The sequence below is a fragment of the Glycine soja genome, chromosome 17 (assembly GCF_004193775.1).
Source record: "Glycine soja cultivar W05 chromosome 17, ASM419377v2, whole genome shotgun sequence".
In the NCBI taxonomy this organism is placed as follows: Eukaryota; Viridiplantae; Streptophyta; class Magnoliopsida; order Fabales; family Fabaceae; genus Glycine; species Glycine soja.
Window position 1 is genome coordinate 36,152,663 of NC_041018.1, and position 19,598 is coordinate 36,172,260.

Below are 19,598 nucleotides of genomic sequence, written 5' to 3' on the forward strand. Positions count from 1 at the left end.
ATTCATTTATCCTCTTAAGAATTCCTTGGCCAATTAAATTGCAATTCATTAAGGAATTATTTGAGTGCTCAATCTATAAAATCCATCTCTTTCTAGAGAGATTTGTTCTTCTTCTTCTTCTCATTCTCTAAGGGATTAAGAGACTGTGAGTCTCTTGTTGTAAAGGATCTCTAAACACAAAGGAAGGATTGTCTTGTGTGTTTAGAACTTGTAAAAGGAATTTACAAGATAGTGGAACTCTCAAGCGGGTTGCTTGGGACTGGACGTAGCACAAGGGTGTGGCCGAACCAGTATAAAACTGAGTTTGCATTTTCTCTTCCCTTAATCTCCTTTATTTATTATTGCTTTATATTCATATTCAAATTGTTTCATTTGAATTAATATTTAAGAAGATTGTCATTAGGGAATTCATAACTTGAGTAAAAAGTGAAATAGATTTTTAATTAGGGGAAACAGTTTGGAATATCTTAATTCAACCCCCCCTTCTTAAGATATCTGAGGCCACTTGTCTAACAAAAACATTTTAGCACACAGACTCTATCTATGAATTGTACAAACACACGACTCTTCAATTGTTCTCAAAATAATTTTAACTCGTCGCCCTTTAAGGTCTTATCATCAACTCGTCGCCTTTTAGGGTCTTATCATTAACTCGTCGCTCTTAAAGGACCTAACATTAACTCGTCGTCCAAAAAGGGACTTAGCATCAACTCGTCACCCTAAAGAGACTTAGCATTAACTCGTCGCCCTAAAAGGACTTAGCATTAACTCATCGCCCTTAAAGGGACTTATGATCGTGTAATTGTACAATTCATAGTTCACAACTCAATGCACACAACACCTCAATGCATATATATATCTCAATCATATACATACTCAATTTATCATATACACTTAATCCCAATCACAATGGTATAATCTCAATTTAACATGTTATTATACCTCATGAATCATATACACTTTACCTATGAACTATGCAATACACACATTTACTCAATTGTTTTCAAAGTCATTTTAACCCGTCGGGTTCTCATAGTGGATCCCATCACAATATCCGTTGCATTAAAGGGTCTTATAATTGTGTGATTGCACAGTTCATAGCTCACAACTCAATAGACACACATCAATATACATTTATTTCACCATTTATCACAGGTTCAATTTATCACATACTCGAAATTTGAATCACCATTTCATAATCTCAAGATAATAATTTATACAAAAGGTTTGTCACAACATGGGCAATAAAATCCTTCAAATAATTTCAGACAATTATATCAAAATCATGGGTCAAGATGCAAAACATCAAGAACACTCAAGTTTATTAATTAATTCTCATCAGAACATTAATTGGTACGTAGAACACACAATATTGTATTTATAATCATAAAGGAAAAATTATAATTCAATAAACATCCCAAATAAACCCAAATTTAGTTCTCTAAGGATCCTTACACATGTTCATTCTAACCCCCAATTGCGATAAACCCATCCCTTACCTCTAAGCACACTCACGTGTCTTCCGACAGTGACACCGACATTGCTAGTGGTTTCCTGAGATTCCTCTAGTTTTTCCACCGACTGCTCTGATAGAGTTCCCAAACGTCAGAGAGACGGAGAAGGGATTGAAGCCTCCACTTGTACTGCCTTCATGCGATTCATTTTTCTCCCTCCACAAATTTATATCGTAAATCCCAACGGTGAAAGTGTGCACAATTGAATTTGAAACAACATATCAAAATTCGACTACAATCCAATGGTTATGAAATTTGGGATCACAGTTTACCGAGACAGTTTTGGATTTCTGCGGGAAAATAAAAGGCTACAATGCGAAGCGATTTCCTCTAATCCCAGATATGATTATGGAATTACCAACGGTGAGAATGTTCAGAATTGGGTTGTGAACGCGTTACTCAAATTTCACAATGATCCAACGGTGAATGAGTCCGAGATCATCATTTTTCTGAGATAGGTTTGATAGGCTGCGGGAAAAAGAGAGGGTTTTGAGAGGAGAAGGGGAAAAACGAAAATGAGAGAAAGAAGAGGCACCGTCAGTGTGAAAACTGACCTAATGCTATTTATAACTAGGTTTACTCTATTTATTTATTTATTATTTTATAAAAACAAACTTTATTTTTATTCTCTATCATACAAATAAATAAAATACCCTTTTTATTTTCTCTCAAATCATTATTTTATCATCACTATTTTTCTTTATTTATTTAATTATAAAACATCATTATTCTCTAAAATTTTATTTACGAAAAAAATGGGATGTTACACCAAACAGTCCATGAAACTAGTAAACGCGATCAATTTCTTATGAAATTGAGATATGATTTTGAAGGTATTCAGTCTAACCTCATGCATAGAAATCCTGTAGCATCATTGGATGCATGTTTCAATGCTCTATTGCGTGAAGAACATTGCCTCCTTACACAGTCCATCATTGAAGATCACAAATCCGCTATTGTTCCAGTGGCATATGTGGCTCGAGGAAAACCAAGAAGCCATGACATGCGTACTGTTCCTAATAATTCAGCCAATCCAACACCTGTTCAGCAACGAGCTCCTGATCCTGCTCCGACTATGACCCCTGAAATTGTTCAACAAATGATTATTTATGCATTCTCTGCTTTAGGATTCTCAGGTAAATCCTCTTCCCCTTGGTATTTTGATTCGGGGACTTCCAACCACATGACCAACAATGCTTAATTTCTTACTAATATCAAAAAATATCTTGGAGACCTCAAGATACACACCGCTGATGGAAATCCTTTGCCTATCACAACCACTGGTGATATTTCTCCATCTCTAACCAATGTTTTTGTTTCTCCTGGTCTCACTAGTAATCTCATTTCAGCTGGTCAATTAGTTGACAATGATTGTCAAGTACAATTCTCACAGTTTGGTTGTCTTGTGCAGGATCAACACTTAGGAAAGATAATCGCGAAGGGGCCTAAAGTTGGACGCCTTTTCCTAATCCATTTCTCATTGCCTTCCAGTCTTTCTTTGCCTTTAGTTTCTTGTAATTTTGCTCTTGTTGATTACCAAGTGTGGCATAAGCGTCTTGGACATCCAAAGGCAAATGTACTTCATGACTTGCTCAAATCTACTTATCTTGGAAATAAACACAATTCATCTCTTAATGTTGTTCATTTAAATTGTATTCCTTGTAAACTTGGTAAAAGTAAAATTCTGCCTTTTCCAACACATCAGTCTAATGTAACACAACCTTTTGAAATCGTCCACAGTAATGTTTGGGGGATGGCACCGATTATATCTCATGCTCATTATAAATATTTCGTAACTTTTATTGATGATTATAGTCGCTTCACTTGGGTCTATATTCTGTGATCAAAAGATGAAGTCTTTTCCACTTTCAAAATTGTCCATGTTTTTGTTCAGACCCAATTTTCGTCAAAAATAAAAGTATTTCGCTCTGATAATGGGGGAGAATACATGTCACACTCATTTCAGGACTTTTTGCGATCCAATGGCATTGTATCCCAAAGGTCATGCCCCTAAACTCCACAATAAAATGGGGTAGCGGAAAGAAAAAATTGACATTTGCTTGATGTTGTCCGCACCCTTTTGCTAGAGTCTCATGTGTCATCACATTTTTAGTGTGAAGCCCTTTCCACTGCAGTTCATCTTATCAACCGATTGCCATCTCCATCAATAGGTAATGAATCCCCTTTCAATCGGTTATATGGTCACCCACCCAATTACTCCAATCTTCGTATCTTTGGTTGTGTGTGTTATGTCCATCTTCCTCCAAGAGAACACACGAAGCTCACTGCACAATCTGTTGAATGTGCCTTTCTTGGATATTCTCCTCATCAAAAGGGCTTTCTATGTTTTGATCCTACCATCCGTAGGATTCGAGTATCTAGAAATGTCATTTTCCAAGAAAATGTATACTTTTTTGCATCACATCCTGACCTTTCCTCTCCTTCTAATACTGTTTGCAAATTGAAACGCTCTTTATATGGATTAAAACAGGCACCAAGAGTATGGTTTGAAAAGTTTCGCTCGACACTACTTGTTTTTGAATTCACTCAAAGTCAGTATGATCCCTCTCTTTTCCTACAAAGGACTCCTAAAGGCATCGTGGTGCTTCTTGTTTATGTGGATGACATTGTGGTCACTAGTTCAGATCAAGATGTTGTTTCTAGAATCAAAAATCAGTTGCATTCAACGTTTCAGATGAAAGACTTAGGCCATCTCACTTATTTCTTGGGTTTAGAGGTGCATTATCATCACCAAGGCATTTCTCTATGTCAACACAAGTATATTCAAGACTTGGTCCAACTAACTGGACTCCCAAATGCCACCCCTGTTGACACTCCCATGGAAGTTAATGTTAAATATCGGAGAGATGAAGGTGAACTTCTTGATGATCCCACTCACTATCGCAAGCTCGTGGGAAGTCTCATCTATTTAACTATCACTCGCCCAGATATTTCTTTTGTTGTCCACACCGTGAGTAAGTTCATGCAATCTCCGAGGCATTTGTATCTTTCAGCAGTAAAACGGATCATTAGATACCTCCTTGGCACCCCAAAGCATGGTCTGTTTTTTCCTACTGATTCCTCCGTACAACTCCAAGCATGCAGTGATGCTGATTGGGCTGGTTGTCCAGACACAAGAAAATCTACTATTGACTGGTGTATGTTCCTAGGAAATGCTCCTATTTCATGGAAATGTAAGAAACAAGATTCAGTCTCAAAGTCCTCCACTAAAGCAGAATATCGCGCGATGTTTGCCGCTTGTTCTGAAATAATATGGTTGCATGGTCTCCTCACAGAGCTTGGATTCTCTCAAGCACAACCAACTCCGCTGCATGTTGACAACACCAGTGCCATACAAATTGCAGAAAATCCAGTTTACCATGAACGGACTAAATATATTGAGGTTGACTGTCACTCTATTCGCGATGCCTATGATCGAAGAGTCACCAGTCTACCACACATCTCAACTTCCATTCAAATAGCCGACATTTACACAAAAACATTGACACGTCAGCGACACAATTTTCTACTTGGCAAATTGATGCTGGTCGATTTCCGGGCATCACTTTGAGGGGGGATGTCAACGGAATTAAATACCACAACAAATTGTATGGGATTGCACATTTATTTGTAATAATTACTCTCTTAATTAGGATAATTAGCTATAACTGTATATATGGTGATCCCATTTTTCGTAAGCCAATTTAAAAAGAATTTTTATTTTTTTTAAATAAATAGAGTTTTAGAAAAATGATCAAGTTTTTATAAATAAATAAATAATGAGAAATAATGATTTGAAGGAAAAAAAAGACATTTGATTTAATCATTTGATAGGGAATAAAATAGAGTTTCTTTTTTTATAAAATAATAAAAATAAATAAATAGAGTAAATAATAGGTCGTGAATACACTTAGCTATAAATAGTAACATGCTAGGTCAGTTTTCAGACTGACTCCTCAGCATCCTCTGCCTCTCAATTTCGTTTTTTCTCTATTCTTTTCCCAAAACCCTTTCTTTTTTCCGCAGTCCATCAAACCTGTCTCAGAAAAATGAAGATCTCGGACTCATTAACTGTTGGATCGTCGTGACATTTGAGCACCATGTTCGCAACCCAATTCCGAGCATTCTCACCGTTGGGAATTTTGGATATCATGTTTGAGCTGAGAGAAATACCTTTCGCATTGTAGCCTTTTTCTTTTCCGCAGAAACCCAGAGCTATCTTGATAAAAACTACGATCCTGGTTTCGTTAACCGTTGGATTGTAGTGAAATTTGGATATGTTGTTCGAAATTCAATTTCGCACACTTGCACCGTTGGGATTTACGAGATAGTGTTTGTGGAGGGAGAAAAAGGAATCGTATGAAAATAATACAAATGGAGGCTTCAATCCCTTCTCCGTCTCTCTAACGTTTGGGAACTCTATCGGAACAGTCCGAAGGAAAAAACTGGAGTAATCTCAAGGAACCGCTAGAGATGTTGCTATCGCTGACTGAAGACACGTGAACCCGCTTAGAGGTAAGGGATGAGTTATTCACAATTGGGAATTAACGAGAACATGTGTAAGGATCCTTAGAGATATCAATTGGAATAGGTTTTGAGGTGTTTTTGCAATTTTCATTTTATCCTTATAATTATTACAGTGAATTATATATGTTTGACTGACCAATTGTTGTGAAATTGATATGCTATTCTGTTGAGCGTGAACCCTATAAATCGAGTTTTTTTTTAATTAATATGAATTGATGAAATAAAGTAAGGAGAAATTTAGAGAGAGATATTGATTTTGTATTTTCCCTTTTTCTTGCTTTTTAGTTTTTTATATATAATTTAAAAAATTAATATCATAATTGAAATTGACCAAAGTGTTCATATAATTATTTAGAATTTGTGTATTGAAAGCTTACTTTGTAATTTGTGATTCAATATGATGTATGTTAGTTTTTATATATAGAGGTAGTTATTTATATTAATAATTTATGTAAATAATATTGTAGAGTGTTATAGTATGATTCCAAAAATTATTAAGTGTTGGAGTTTGAGAATATTATGGTTAAAATTGATGAACATGTGTATGTTGTACCTTATGAATATCATTAGGAATGTTATGAGATGGTTGATGTGATGTTATGAGATGTTAAAGTGTGGACATGATATTCGATTGTGAATAAGTGGATGTGTTTAACACTTGATGTTGCATTAATTATATTGTGAGCTATGAATTATACAATAACCCGACCAATGTTTATGCGCAGTGTTAAAGAGAAAGCGTAGGTTCCTAGTTAGGAACCAGTGTTAAATTGTAGCGCAATTGTGTTAAACATGTTTGAAAAATGAGTGTGAGGTCGTGGTATTGTATAATTCATGAGCAGTGCTTATAAATGAAATATGTGATAAATTGTGGAATAATATGTTGCCTTGAGATTATAATATTGTTATTGAGATTGAGTAAAAGTGTAAAGTAGAAGAGGTGTTGAATTGTGAGATACGTAAAAATATCTGATGGTGGATTGTAACATTATGGGATGTGAAATTGTGAATTAGTTTTGGTCGTGAATGTGTGTGATTAACTCTTGATGTGACATTATTGGTGTTGTAAGCTGTGAGTTGTATAATAACCCGACCAGTATTATCTTGAGAAAAGTGTAAATGTGCAATGTTAAAGAGAAAGTGTAGGTTTCCTATTTAGGAACCAGTGTTAAATTGTAGCGCAATATGTTGTATGTGTTTAAAACACGAGTGTGAGGTCGTGGGTATTGTATAATTCACGAACAGTGTCTGTGTGCTAAAATGATTTTAGGGGTTGGACCTGAATCAGGAGGGAGAGGCCCTGACGGACTCTTCGGAGAGTAGGCCTTGGGGGTCACCGGATTTGAGTGCTCCTTTAAGCCTATGCTGATCCCATATGGTTGGAGCATTCTCGCAAAACATCGTGACCCTGACTGGTCTCCCTATGATCTTACTTAGTGAGAGTGACCTGACAAACTCATTGTGTGGTGTGTCTTGTTATGTACTCCTAAGCGTCCTAGGGTGGTTTTTCACTGACATGGTACCACATTGCATATAGGCTTGAGTCTTAGCATAACTGTCTCATGCACTTGCTAATTGTTTATTATGAAATTGAGGTGTTATTATGTCTTGATCAGAGCGTGTGATTCTTGTATAATGTGACTAATGATTGAAAAGTGTGATTGATGGATGAAAAGTGAACTTTGAATGACAAAGTGTTGGAATTACGTGAATTACGTGTAAGTAAGTTTTATGTGGTTTATATGATATGTATATCTAGTTGTCTTGTTTCTCTATTAGTTAGGAATGTGATAACTCACTCCTCGTGTGTTGTTTGTGTTTGGATCCTGTAATGATCTTGAACTTTGTGTTCGAGGGAGCAGATGACTAGGTGAATTGCTTTAAGGAACATTATGCTGAAGGACGTCGAGACACAATGCTCTGAGAGGATGTGACAGTGGGACATAAGTTTTTATATTAATTGCATGATATTAGTCTATTTTATTTTATTTCACTGATTTAACAAAATATCTATGTAAATTTTGATAGCCTTATTTTGAGCCGAATATGTTTTAACAAGTTTTAATTGATAATAGTGAAGTGAATGTGAACCTTTTACCCGTGTGAGTTTGGTTACCGATATTTTTATATATTTTGCTTATTTATATATATGTCGGGGTAGAGGGTGTCACATATGGCAGTTTAGCTATTTATTGGGCTAAAAATCAGCTTGACAGGTTGTAATTAAAGTGTATTTATATGAGAAATCTCCATGAGGAGCAAGCAGTTTTTGGCCAAATTAACCTTTTTTGAGTTTAACATTGCACACTTCATATGTGAGCCTTAAAGGACAGGCACAAGGGAACAGGGTTAAGTACAGTGTAAGACGAACCTTAAAAGTGATTAAAGTGAGAGTGAGTGTGGGATTCTTCCACTTGTCTTACTTACTGGTTGTTGCATAGGAGATGCCAGATAGAGATTGACTACTGTTCCACCAACTGGTGTCTTAGTAGCTAGGAAGTACATCACAAAGATAAGATTCTTCCACTTGGGATTCTTCCACTTGTCTTACGGCTTATATGTGTTTTTCAAAATTTGGTTAGAATAACATGAATGATTCTAAGTGAGACAATCATAAAATACCATGACAAATTTCCATTTGAGCATTTTTCCTCTCTCTCTTTTTTCTTCTATTTTTCTCTTTCACTCTACCTTTCATTTTATCACACAACCTCTTACAAAAATAAATAGTGATCATAAGAAAGTTCAAAGATGAACAAACTAACACACTTTTTAGTTAATATGAGAATAAGAATGACAAGTGACGACTACATGGAGACAGATACACAAGCTTTTAATTCAGCATGACACATTAGAAACCTCTTGAGCATTTTGGGAAAGTTAAAACTGTGTTGACCAGCACAGAGAGAAGGCAAGACATGAGAGCAAAATTGGTGGAATTTTAACAAACATACAAGCAGCATATCATACAATTTGCTACTGTGTTGACCAGCATGAGAGTGCAGGCAAGACAGGAGAGCAAAATTTTTGGAATTTTAACAAACATACAAGCTGCCTATCATACAATTTGCAACTGTGCACTACAAAGAAACAATTAGCAAAAGCAACCGTGTTTAAGCCATAATTCACACGATAATGTAGAAACTTAACTATATTTGTTCATGATAGTTAGAAATAAAACAACATGAAAGCAAAACTAAGAGAAACATTATACCTCATGTTACTGCCGATTTTCCACGAAGTAGCCTATGGTGGTAATTCCTATTTCCAATACAGACTTCTACCATTTACTACCTTTGTTCAATGTAGATGATAGAATTTACTGACAAATGTATCATCATCGCACTTATGACATGCTTGGCAGCCACTACACATATCTGCAAATAATCATTTCCATTAACAGCCATTGTGTGAACATGAATTTGTTTAGACAGAAGTGAAAAGAATTCACAAAGATGCAGGTATTTGATTCAAATAAGCAATGCAATACTATCATCGAGTGAAAAGATTAATATGCTAAGGAGATGTTTTGCGTAGACTTGGGAAATCAGACTTACTCACAATATTGGAATTTTGCTGACATTACAAGTCTCTGAAGGAATTGACTTGTGACACTTCATATAACATATTACCCAAGTTTTTACAGCCTGCATATATACACACTTATCACAACAACCCACAAACACACTACCTGTTAGTATCTAATAGTAAAGTATGAGAATTGAGTCTTACATTAGAAGTACGAGATAGTGGTGTGAGATTTATTAAACTCGGATTCCTCAATTAGAATGCCTAACTTTTATATTCAGATTCTTCCAAGATTTTTATGAATTGACATCAAAACTTTTGGTCATGTCTCTTGGCTTCAAATTATAAGCAGCACGGGACAGTAACATGATTATTGTTAAAATAATAGACGTCTGAATGCAACAACGTAATCGTATTATGGTGCTTAAACAATTCTTAAGCTATAACCTGACACAATCTTTATTTAAAGAAAGAATTAAATAAAGTGAAATCCATAAATGCATAATCTAATAACATCTATCTAGTTGATCCCTCATTGTCTTTGTGGTTGAACTTGTTCTTATATTCAAGGATCTGTTGTGCAATAAGATCCAACTCATTCTGGGGATGGCCACTATTAAAATTTCTATATTCATCCATTTGAGGAGATGAACTATGTAAGTTGAGCTGCTGCATCTGCATATGATGTGCTCGTTGCATTTCATGTGGCTGCACTGCAAAATCTGGAGGAGTTGGAACCCAATTATCTTGATCAATAAGGGAAGTATGTGGTGCAAAATTTGGAGGTGATGGAACCCAGTTATGTTGATCAATATGAGGAGTAGGTGGCTGCACTGCAAAATTTGGAGGAGGTGGATCCCAAGTATATTGATCAATATGGGCAGTACATGATTGTGCTGCAAGATTTGAAGGAGGTGAAACCCAATTATCTTGATCAACATGAGGAATACATTGTGGCACTGCAAAATTCGAAGGACAAGGAGGAATCCAATTATGTTGATCAGTAACGGGAGTATGTGACTGCACCATAAGATTTGAAGTTGATGGAACCCAATTACTGCCGAGAGTATGTGGCTGCACTATAAAATTTGAAGTTGGTGGAACCCAATTATGTTGATCAATGCGGATTAAATCAATGTCTTCTAAAATTGTGTCGTGGATGCTTCTTCTCTTTCTCTCATTCATAGGGGTATTCTTTCGTTTGATGTATTTTTGAGCATGACTGGCAACTTGAGATGCAGTTTTTGATGGAACATATTTATCTGAAATCTGTTTCCATCCTTTCTCTTTCTTTATCTCAAGCCCAAAGAGAAATGACTTGTGTTCTTCTATTGTCCAATGTTCGTATTTCTTGTGATGAACTGAATGGGATGAGTCACCGGACAAAATGACATGACAAGGGTCCTGAGAGGCAAGAACCATCTGAGGAGCAGGATCAAGAGCAGTGGCAGAAGTATGAACCCTGTTAGGTGCAGGTGCAGGAGGAGGAACAGGAAGAGGGGCAGGAGCATCAAGAACCTCATGGGCAGGAAGAATCTCATCATCCGCTAGAGGAGAAGAATCCTCATTGGCGGGAAGAATCTCATCAGCTGGAGGGGAAGAATCTTGAGTGGCAAAATTGTTAAATAAGTCATCAAAGACTGGCCAATCATCCTCCTTCAGCAACTCTAGTATCTCCTCCTCGTCAAAGTAATAATCAGACATTGTTTTCTTTCTTCCTCTCTGATTTCTATCAGTGATTACTGAATAATGAATTAGCTCTGTTTGCCTTACAGAGAGTAATAGATAGCATCGATTTCAAAATTACCGCCAAAAGTTAGTTAGTTACTTAAGGATTGATTTTGGTCATTTTAACCCTTATGATAGATTTTTTTGCCTTCGTTGAACTTGCGCGCCCAAATCATTATTAAAACAGTTTGAGAGACTTATCATCAAATTATCATACATAAAAGAGAGATATACCATATCTGTATCATAGTGACCAGACTCAAAAAATTGGCATGTATATATTAAACTATCAACACGGATATCTTACTAACTAATCTTCCATTTGGTTCTATCCTCTTAAATACATCTTTTCAATTTGTTAATAGTGTACCAAAATATAATTTTTGTTTAAATTCATTAAGTTTAATAATTTTGGAGCCAAATTAGAATAGAGAAATAAAAAGAGTAAAATTAGTAGCTTATTGGAAAATTTTTAAAATGCTCCTGTTCAGTATTAAAGACTCAAATTTATAAGATAATATAATGCAATATAGATCCAAAGAATTAATATGCTTAGTTCGACCACCTTTTCAATTTATAATTTTATTTCAAAAATCTCTTAAAAATTTGAGATAACGTTGTCCGTGTGAATTTTTGTCATAAAAAATATTTAGATAATAAAGTCTTGGTAAATACTCATTTTTAAAATAAATGAAAATTTGAATTTCATCTTTATATATTTTGTCTAAGGTAAATTTTTGGTAAAAAAAAAAAATTATGGCAGTGGAAGTTGACTTTCAGTCAGCATGCAAATATGTTAGATTTGTGTGTCATTTTATGAATCCATTTACTGCTAAAATCATTACTCCCTTACTCTTTACAGCAATGTTGAAGAAAACACTGAGCACCACATTTACATTGTTACAAACAAGACAAATAAATTTTCTATAGGATTATTGATGAAGTTCAATTATTAAAGTGTAGATATTTTATCTTAGGATTTACTTAAACTCACATTATAGTTAACTTATTTTAGGATTTAGATAAAGAAAAATAGGTAGCACCCATTTTTACAAAATTGCCAGCAAATTGACAATAGTTACGTAAAGATATAAATCAATTTTAATTTATAAATACTTATTAAAAGAGTTTGAGTGAGTTAGAATAGCTGAAATAAAAAAAAAATTGGGATGTGTATGTAGTAAGCTATCAAGAGTAAAATCAATACGGATATATTATTATTATATTTTATCTTTTTAAATTGAAATCAACTGAATTTTATTTACCGTTATAAATAGATATTTTTAATTTTTTGATAGTGTGCCAAAATTTAAATTTAAATAAATTTAATAAGGTTACTAGGTTTTTGGACAAATTGGAATATTGAGAAATAAATAAAGTGAAATTTGTAGCTTAATTCCTGGTAAAAACAAAATGTTATTGCTCAATACTACATACTCAAATTTATATAATACAACACTGATCCAAGGAGTTTTTTTAATAAATAGACCCAAAGAGTTAACATGGTATCGTGATTTTTTAAATTTACAATTTTTTTCATACTTAAATATGTTTGAATTATCTAATAAATGATGAAAATTTGTTTTGTATTGTAAAAAAATAAAAAAAAATTGCATTGGATTCTTGGACTCACTTCTTTCTTTTGAATGAAAAGAGTGAAATACAGCCAGAACAATATATTATCCATGTGAAAAAAATTTATAAAAACCATAAAAAATAAAAATAAAATCACAATCGAATTTCCAACTCTCCTATCCTCGTACACATGGAGAGTGACATCAAGTTAATGCTAGCTCCCAAATCAATGAGAGCTTTACCAACAGAAACTACACCAATAGAGTAAGGAATGGTAACACTCCTAGGATCTTTGTGCTTCGGTGGAAGGATTCATTGAATCACTGTACTACAATTTTCCTCCACAACAATAGTGTCACTATGAATGTACTTGCTCTTTTTAGTTAGCATATCCTTCAAAAACTTTGAGTAAAGCGGCATCTGCCGTAGGGCTTCTCCAAAGGGAATTGTTATCTCTAATTTCTTGAAGATATCAAGGAATTGAGCTAGGTGTCGCTCCTTGTCTTTTTTAGTTGGTACCAAAGAATATGACACCTCATTCCCTGTACATGGAATAACCTCCTTTTTCTTCTCAAGTGCAAGCTCACTCTTGATCTTCTTTTCTTCTTATTTTCTCTCATTTTTTTCATTTTTATCTTTTTCTTTTTGTTTTTCTTTTTCTTTCCCTTCCTTCTCTTGTACATTTATTTCTCTGTCTTTATCATTTATTTGTTTTTCCTTCAGCTGGTCCTCTTCCTCTTCCTTTTCTTCCTCTCCTTGTTCAATTACTGGTTGCTGTTTATCATCACCTATCTTCTCCTCATCTTCAAACATGACTGCTTTTCTACTGTGGGTCAGTATAGCCTTGTATTCTTCCTTCAAATTTTTCTCTGTGTTTGCTCCAAAGGTGCTGGAAGAATTGTCAGCTAACTGTTTGGCCAACTGTCCTACCTGGATTTCAAGGTTTTTGATAGCCAACTCCGTGCTCTTATGATTCGACATAGAAACCTGCATAATCTGAGCAAGGGTCTCCTCCATCTTGGTCGTCCTTTCATAAAGGATAGGCCCTTATTGTTGAGGCCTATTAGATGGCCCACCCTGGTCCTTGTTAAATTGATTTCCTGGGTGGGACCTCCATTGTCTTTGCTGCTGGTTATAATTTGGATCATGCTGAAAACTTGAATATCCACCTGCATTGAAATTGGGTCTGGGCTGATTTCCCATGTAGTTTACCTCGAGTTGTGTCATCCATGGAAATACAGCACAGCGTCCATACTCGTGGGCTCCACCACAAATGCTGCAACCTCCAACCTGCAAAACAGCGGTATATGAAGGTTGATTAACATGAAATTGATTTGGCAACTTACTCAATGTTTCTGTTAATGTCTCAAGCTTCTTAGACAACAACTTATTTTGTGCCAAAAGTGCATCTTGAGATGAAAGCTCCAACAGACTCCTCTTGGTAGAAATATGAGTCCGATCATGCAAGATCGCGTGATCACTTGCAGCCATATTTTCAATCAATTCCATGGCCTCTTCTGGGGTCTTCAATTTAATTTTTCCCCCATCAGAAACATCAAGCAACTGCTATGATTGTAGCCTTAACCCGTCAATAAAGATATTAAGCTGAATCGGCTCTGAAAATCCATGAGTCAGAGTTTTTAGCAAACATTTGTGTAAAAACAGTAATTATGAATAAAAGCTATTTTGTTCTCTATTCTAATTTCTAACTATAAAAAGTATGAGCAAGTGTGAGTTAAGCAGATAATTAAAAACGTTGGGTCCTACTACTGAATTACCATGTGTTCTATGCTGAGGGCAACTACTCCAAACCATGATTCCTCACATGAAGGGACTAATCCTATTTAAATCTCGTTCTAGGATGTCTCGTCGAACTCAGCCTAAACGAATTGTATTACGATTACAGCATAATAAAACTAAATCACTGCACTTCGTGTCTAGACATACGATAATCTAGCCCGTTTTATCATGTTCTAAGGATTCAAAACATTTTCCGATGCTAAAAATCCTAACTTTACATACACATGGGTGATCAAGCCACAAGCATGCAGAAATTAAGCACAGATAGAAACATTGAACACATAAAAACAACTTTAAATAAATAGTTAAGAATTTACATCAAGTTTCAGCAGAATTCCCCAACAGAGGGTTTAGCCTTCCATCACAAGGCATCACCTTTCAGCTACAAGAAGGGGGGTTTTGAGAGAAAATTGCATATTACATAGTGGTGGGGATGTCTCCTCCATCTCTAGAAACATAGAAATTACTCCTAAACCTAAGATCCTCTTGAAAGCTGAGGTTTTTTTCTTCCTTGCTATGTTTTGCGCTTTCTTTCTTTGTCTCTCGCACACCTCTCTCCTTTTTTTCCAACTTCATCCTTTAAAAGGGTTTTTTGACCTCGAAGGCTTGCTTAGCGCCATTTTCACGCTAAGCGCGAGTAAGTAAACTTTGGCTTAGCAAGCCAGGCGCGCTAAGTACCAGAAGAGACAAATGACTCGCTAAGCGAGCTGATGGCACGCTGGGGGGTGCATGCATGCCAAATTCCCTTCAAGATTTCTTTGACTCGCAAAGCGAGCTGATGCCTCGCTTAGCGGATGTTACTCGCTAAGCGCATTGGCCTCGCTTAGCGAGACACCAGCTGTTACACCTTCCTAATTTACCTTTTTTTACCTTAAATTGAAGTTAAAAATGCATTAATTTTTATGTGGAGAGTATTTACTGAGCAAAAATTAAACTAAACAAGAAAATATTTACAATTCTACAAAAAAAAACCATAAATTGAGGAAAAGATATATATTTTATAAAACATTTATATACAAAAGTTAGTCATAAATGACGATTAACAGTTGTCTTGGCATCAAGTGTTAGGGTATGTTGTATGCATACCCCGTATATTGCAGGGTACCTGAAAAGTTGACTGAATGACATACAAATTATGATATATGTTACACAAGTCATGCTTACCAAGCTTTGTGCGGATATGTTGTACAGTCAAATCAATGGCCACATGATTATCTCCTCCACGGGGTATAATTATATCAGCATACTTCTTTGTTGGAAGAATAAAGTCATCAAAAGCTGGCTTCACAAATTTTGAATATTGCAACAAGTATTACATTAGAATCAGCAACGCAAATCCATTAAATAGTAGATATTAACCATTAAAATCTGATAAAGAAAATGATAGCTTGATTAATCTATATACTATCTATAAAAGAGAAGTGTCTGGAAAATTCTAAAATGCCCTTACCTAAGATTGTGACACCTGTTTATTTCCTTGGTTTTTTGGTCATTTTGCCCTTTAATTTTTTTGCACCATTTTTTCTGTTGCCCTCACCACGTGTCGCGTTGCATGTGCAATTTCGAACATATGTCACTCCCTGATTGGCGGATTTCAACTCCCCATTTAATTTCACTTAATAATCAGAACTCTCTTCTCTCTACCCGTTTCTCTTTCTCTTCCTGAATCTTCTCCACGTTACTCTCTTTTCCTCAGTCTTCTCTTTCTCTTCCTCAATCTTCTCCATGTTACTCTCTATTTCCCAATCTTCTCTTTCTCCGTCTTTCTCTTTCTCTTCCTCAATCTTCTCCTCTTTTTCTTTTATCTTTTATCTTTCTATTTTTGAATGTTTTCCTTCAAATCTCTTTGAAGTTTTCGTGGTTCTCTGAATCATGGAGATGGAACAGTATCAATGATTATGCAGAATCCCTCATTCAGGTTCATGATGCCTCTTCTCTATTATTATTATTATTATTATTATTATTATTATTATTATTATTATTATTATTATTATTACTATTATTATTATTATTATTATTACTTGTCTTTCTTCTCTGCGATTCCGCTTCTTTGTTGTGGCTTTCTTCTGAATCATTTTTGGTTTTGCTTTTTTTACTATCGTTTGGTTTTTCCCCTTTGTCAGAAGGTCGTTGAGAAGGCAAAAAATCTCAGAGGCTTCATCGCTGAGAAGAGATGTGCTCCTCTAATGCTTTGTTTGGCGTACGTTCTTTTTTATTCATTTTATTTAACATTAGATCACTGTTATTTACGATTTAGTTTATGGATTGTCCTTTTGACGTGTTTTGGTGCGTTTCGTGTGCAGATGGCACTCTGCTGGAACCTTTGACAAGGGCACAAAGACTGGCAGACCCTTCGGACATCACTATTAGGCTTTTGGAGCCACTCAAGGCGGAGTTCCCTATTTTGAGCTATGCCGATTTCTACCCGGTGATGATTTTTTTGTCTTTGGTGTTTGTGCGCTTAATGCTGTGTTTGTGTTGACGTAGTTGGCTGGCGTTGTTGTCGTTGAGGTCACGGGTGGATCTGAAGTTCCATTCCACCCTGGAAGAGAGGTATAATATTGCAAGTTTTTAGTTCTCACGATTGTTCTCTGTTATTTGATTTTATTATGCCTTATTGTATATAATAATAATAATAATAATAATAATAATAATAATAATAATAATATTATTATTATTATTATTATTATTATTATTATTATTGGAATTGTACTGCTTTATCCATGTATCACAAGATTCAAAGTGATCTACAATTCATCACATGATACAAAATTGGTTTTTCCTATGTCTAAGTTGGTTTTGATATTGATATTCTCTGCTGCAGTCAACCCAAATAGGAAATCAACTCAACATAACAACAATGGGAGAAGTTACATGTTTCCTTTTTCAAATACTAGCACTTCAGAGGCTTAACAACAGTTATGCTCTTGACTTTGCAGTTGATAGATACACATGCAACATTTGTTAATGCAAATACCATTCAACTACCTGTGTATATGATCATACTTGATACTACAGAGAAATTATTTATTTTGGATAGGCAATAGTGGTTGTTATGACTGCCATTAAGAGTATATTGTTGTCACTGCTATTTTTTTTTTGTTTGTTATTTTCATGCAATTCAGGTGGGAATGGAACTTACCAAATAGTTTGGTCAGAAACAAATTAAGTATATGAGAGTATCTACCATCAATATAGTCGCCAATGTGGCTTTCAATTTTTCTTCTTCTCTGTTTTCAAGGTTTGGTTTAACTTCTACATGAATTTGTAGGAATCATATATTCAATGTTTAATTATACACATGCACAGATTATACCTAAATCATATATGAATCCATTGTAATTGGTTTTACTTTGTTGTTGTTGTTATTAATTTGTTAGGTCTTGCGAGATGTGGAAAGAGTTGCAAACTAAGGTGGCTGAATTACCTAAGGCCAAACCTCAAAAGAGGAAACTACACCAAGGGAGAGGAGGAAACTATTATCAAGCTGCACCGACATCTGGGTAATAGGTGCGAAAATCTTTTCCCAGCTAGAATTACCGCTACACAAGCTTGAAAAAGAATGAAATTGAAAAAGAAAATCAAAGTATAAATAAAATAAAAAAAGTAAGTGCATATATATTTATAATAATTTTTGAGCTTGAAACCAACCAAATTGTTGTTAAAGAGTGAAAGCAGCAGGCTCAAATGCTCCTTCATAACTAAAACTACCAAACATATCTACTTAATTATAAGAGAAAAAATAGTTGTGGTTGACCCTTTAGAACTTTCAAAGCAAACTTATCAAGGTTTAGCAATTTTTATCTACCAAACGAATTAGCAGTTTTTATATGTTTTGGCTATTCCTTTTATTAGGTATGCAACAGAGCATAGATGTGGAGTAGTTGTTAAAGGACCAAATCTGAGTGGAAATATATCAGGAACAGAGCCATTGAAGGACAACCGCATACTTTTAAAAGCAGAAGCTTTAGATGATTCCCATGAAGCAAGGAACATTGCTGCTGTTGTTAATGAGTTGTCCAAGGAAATAACAAAAAATTTGGTTTCTCATCCTGTGAATGCTAAATGTACTGCAGAAGGGAAGAACATAGCAAATGTAGTCCTTTTAAGAGGCTGTGGCATTCGAATTGAGGTCTGTTCTTTCAGTTTATTTCATAATTGATACATTATCTTTCAAGCAGTTAACTGATGCTTAAAGGAAAAACCAAACTTTGATACTTCGTAACCCATTTATGTATTCTATTACTTCAAAGGAAAACACATCAAATATGTAGCAATCATTAGAAATAAAATAATATAGAATTGTATGTTTTGCAGTTTTGAGTTTCCCATCTTTTTAGCATGATAGTATGTTGTTTTTTTAATTTTTAATATTGTTGACTTTCAAAAGGAGGTGACTGAGATTTTGAGTTTGGCCACAGAAGTGGTTTTTCTGTAACTTCAGCATTCTCTATATAGTCCCAAAATACTTGGATAAAAAGTTAAATGGCAGTTGGTCTATCAAAAGATGATATTGAATCCAGGAAAAGTAAAATGGGCATACAAAAATTAAGCATTCCTAGACTCTTAGAATATGAGACCACAACACAATATTAGACTTAACTCTTGCATCTTTTTTTCTTAGAATGCTGCTCCTTTATTTCTCTTTCTTTTTACCCTGTTCTAGCCTTCTAGGTTATATTTATGTATAAATCTTTGGATTACTTAATTTTGATGAGACCTTATATGGTATTACAGGCAATAGGTACATACCATTTTATGTGAGTTCGTTGCCCTGCTTGATATTGTAGGTTCTGCTTCTCCAGCATAGATATGATTTATTTGTTAAGAATGTAATGGATTTAAACTTTCCAATTCAAAGTTAGTTTTCAAGTTTATGATTGGATGAATGAAGTTGTAATTTAGAGTAGGAAACTATAGAATTTA

The 19,598-nt window shown here is 34.9% G+C and overlaps 1 protein-coding gene across 1 annotated transcript; it reads left to right on the forward strand.

Moving 5' to 3' along the window:
* The first annotated feature begins 16,794 nt into the window (after positions 1-16,794).
* LOC114392148 (transcription factor MYB1-like) lies at positions 16,795-18,918 on the forward strand. The gene is made up of 5 exons (XM_028353186.1): positions 16,795-16,872; positions 16,976-17,225; positions 17,497-17,913; positions 18,053-18,182; positions 18,528-18,918. Exons 3-5 carry the CDS (start codon positions 17,877-17,879, stop codon positions 18,832-18,834), a joined length of 474 nt encoding a protein of 157 aa, XP_028208987.1. The 5' UTR covers positions 16,795-16,872; positions 16,976-17,225; positions 17,497-17,876; the 3' UTR covers positions 18,835-18,918.
* Positions 18,919-19,598: the final 680 nt, after the last annotated feature.

What these genes read in the sequence shown, in the direction of transcription:
- LOC114392148 (XM_028353186.1), top strand. Translation starts at nt 17,877, where the DNA reads ATGTGGCTTTCAATTTTTCTTCTTCTCTGTTTTCAAG. An exon ending in TCTTCTTCTCTGTTTTCAAG is followed by an intron (nt 17,914 to 18,052) that starts GTTTGGTTTAAC and finishes TTAATTTGTTAG; the next exon opens with GTCTTGCGAGATGTGGAAAG. An exon ending in CACCGACATCTGGGTAATAG is followed by an intron (nt 18,183 to 18,527) that starts GTGCGAAAATCT and finishes TCCTTTTATTAG; the next exon opens with GTATGCAACAGAGCATAGAT.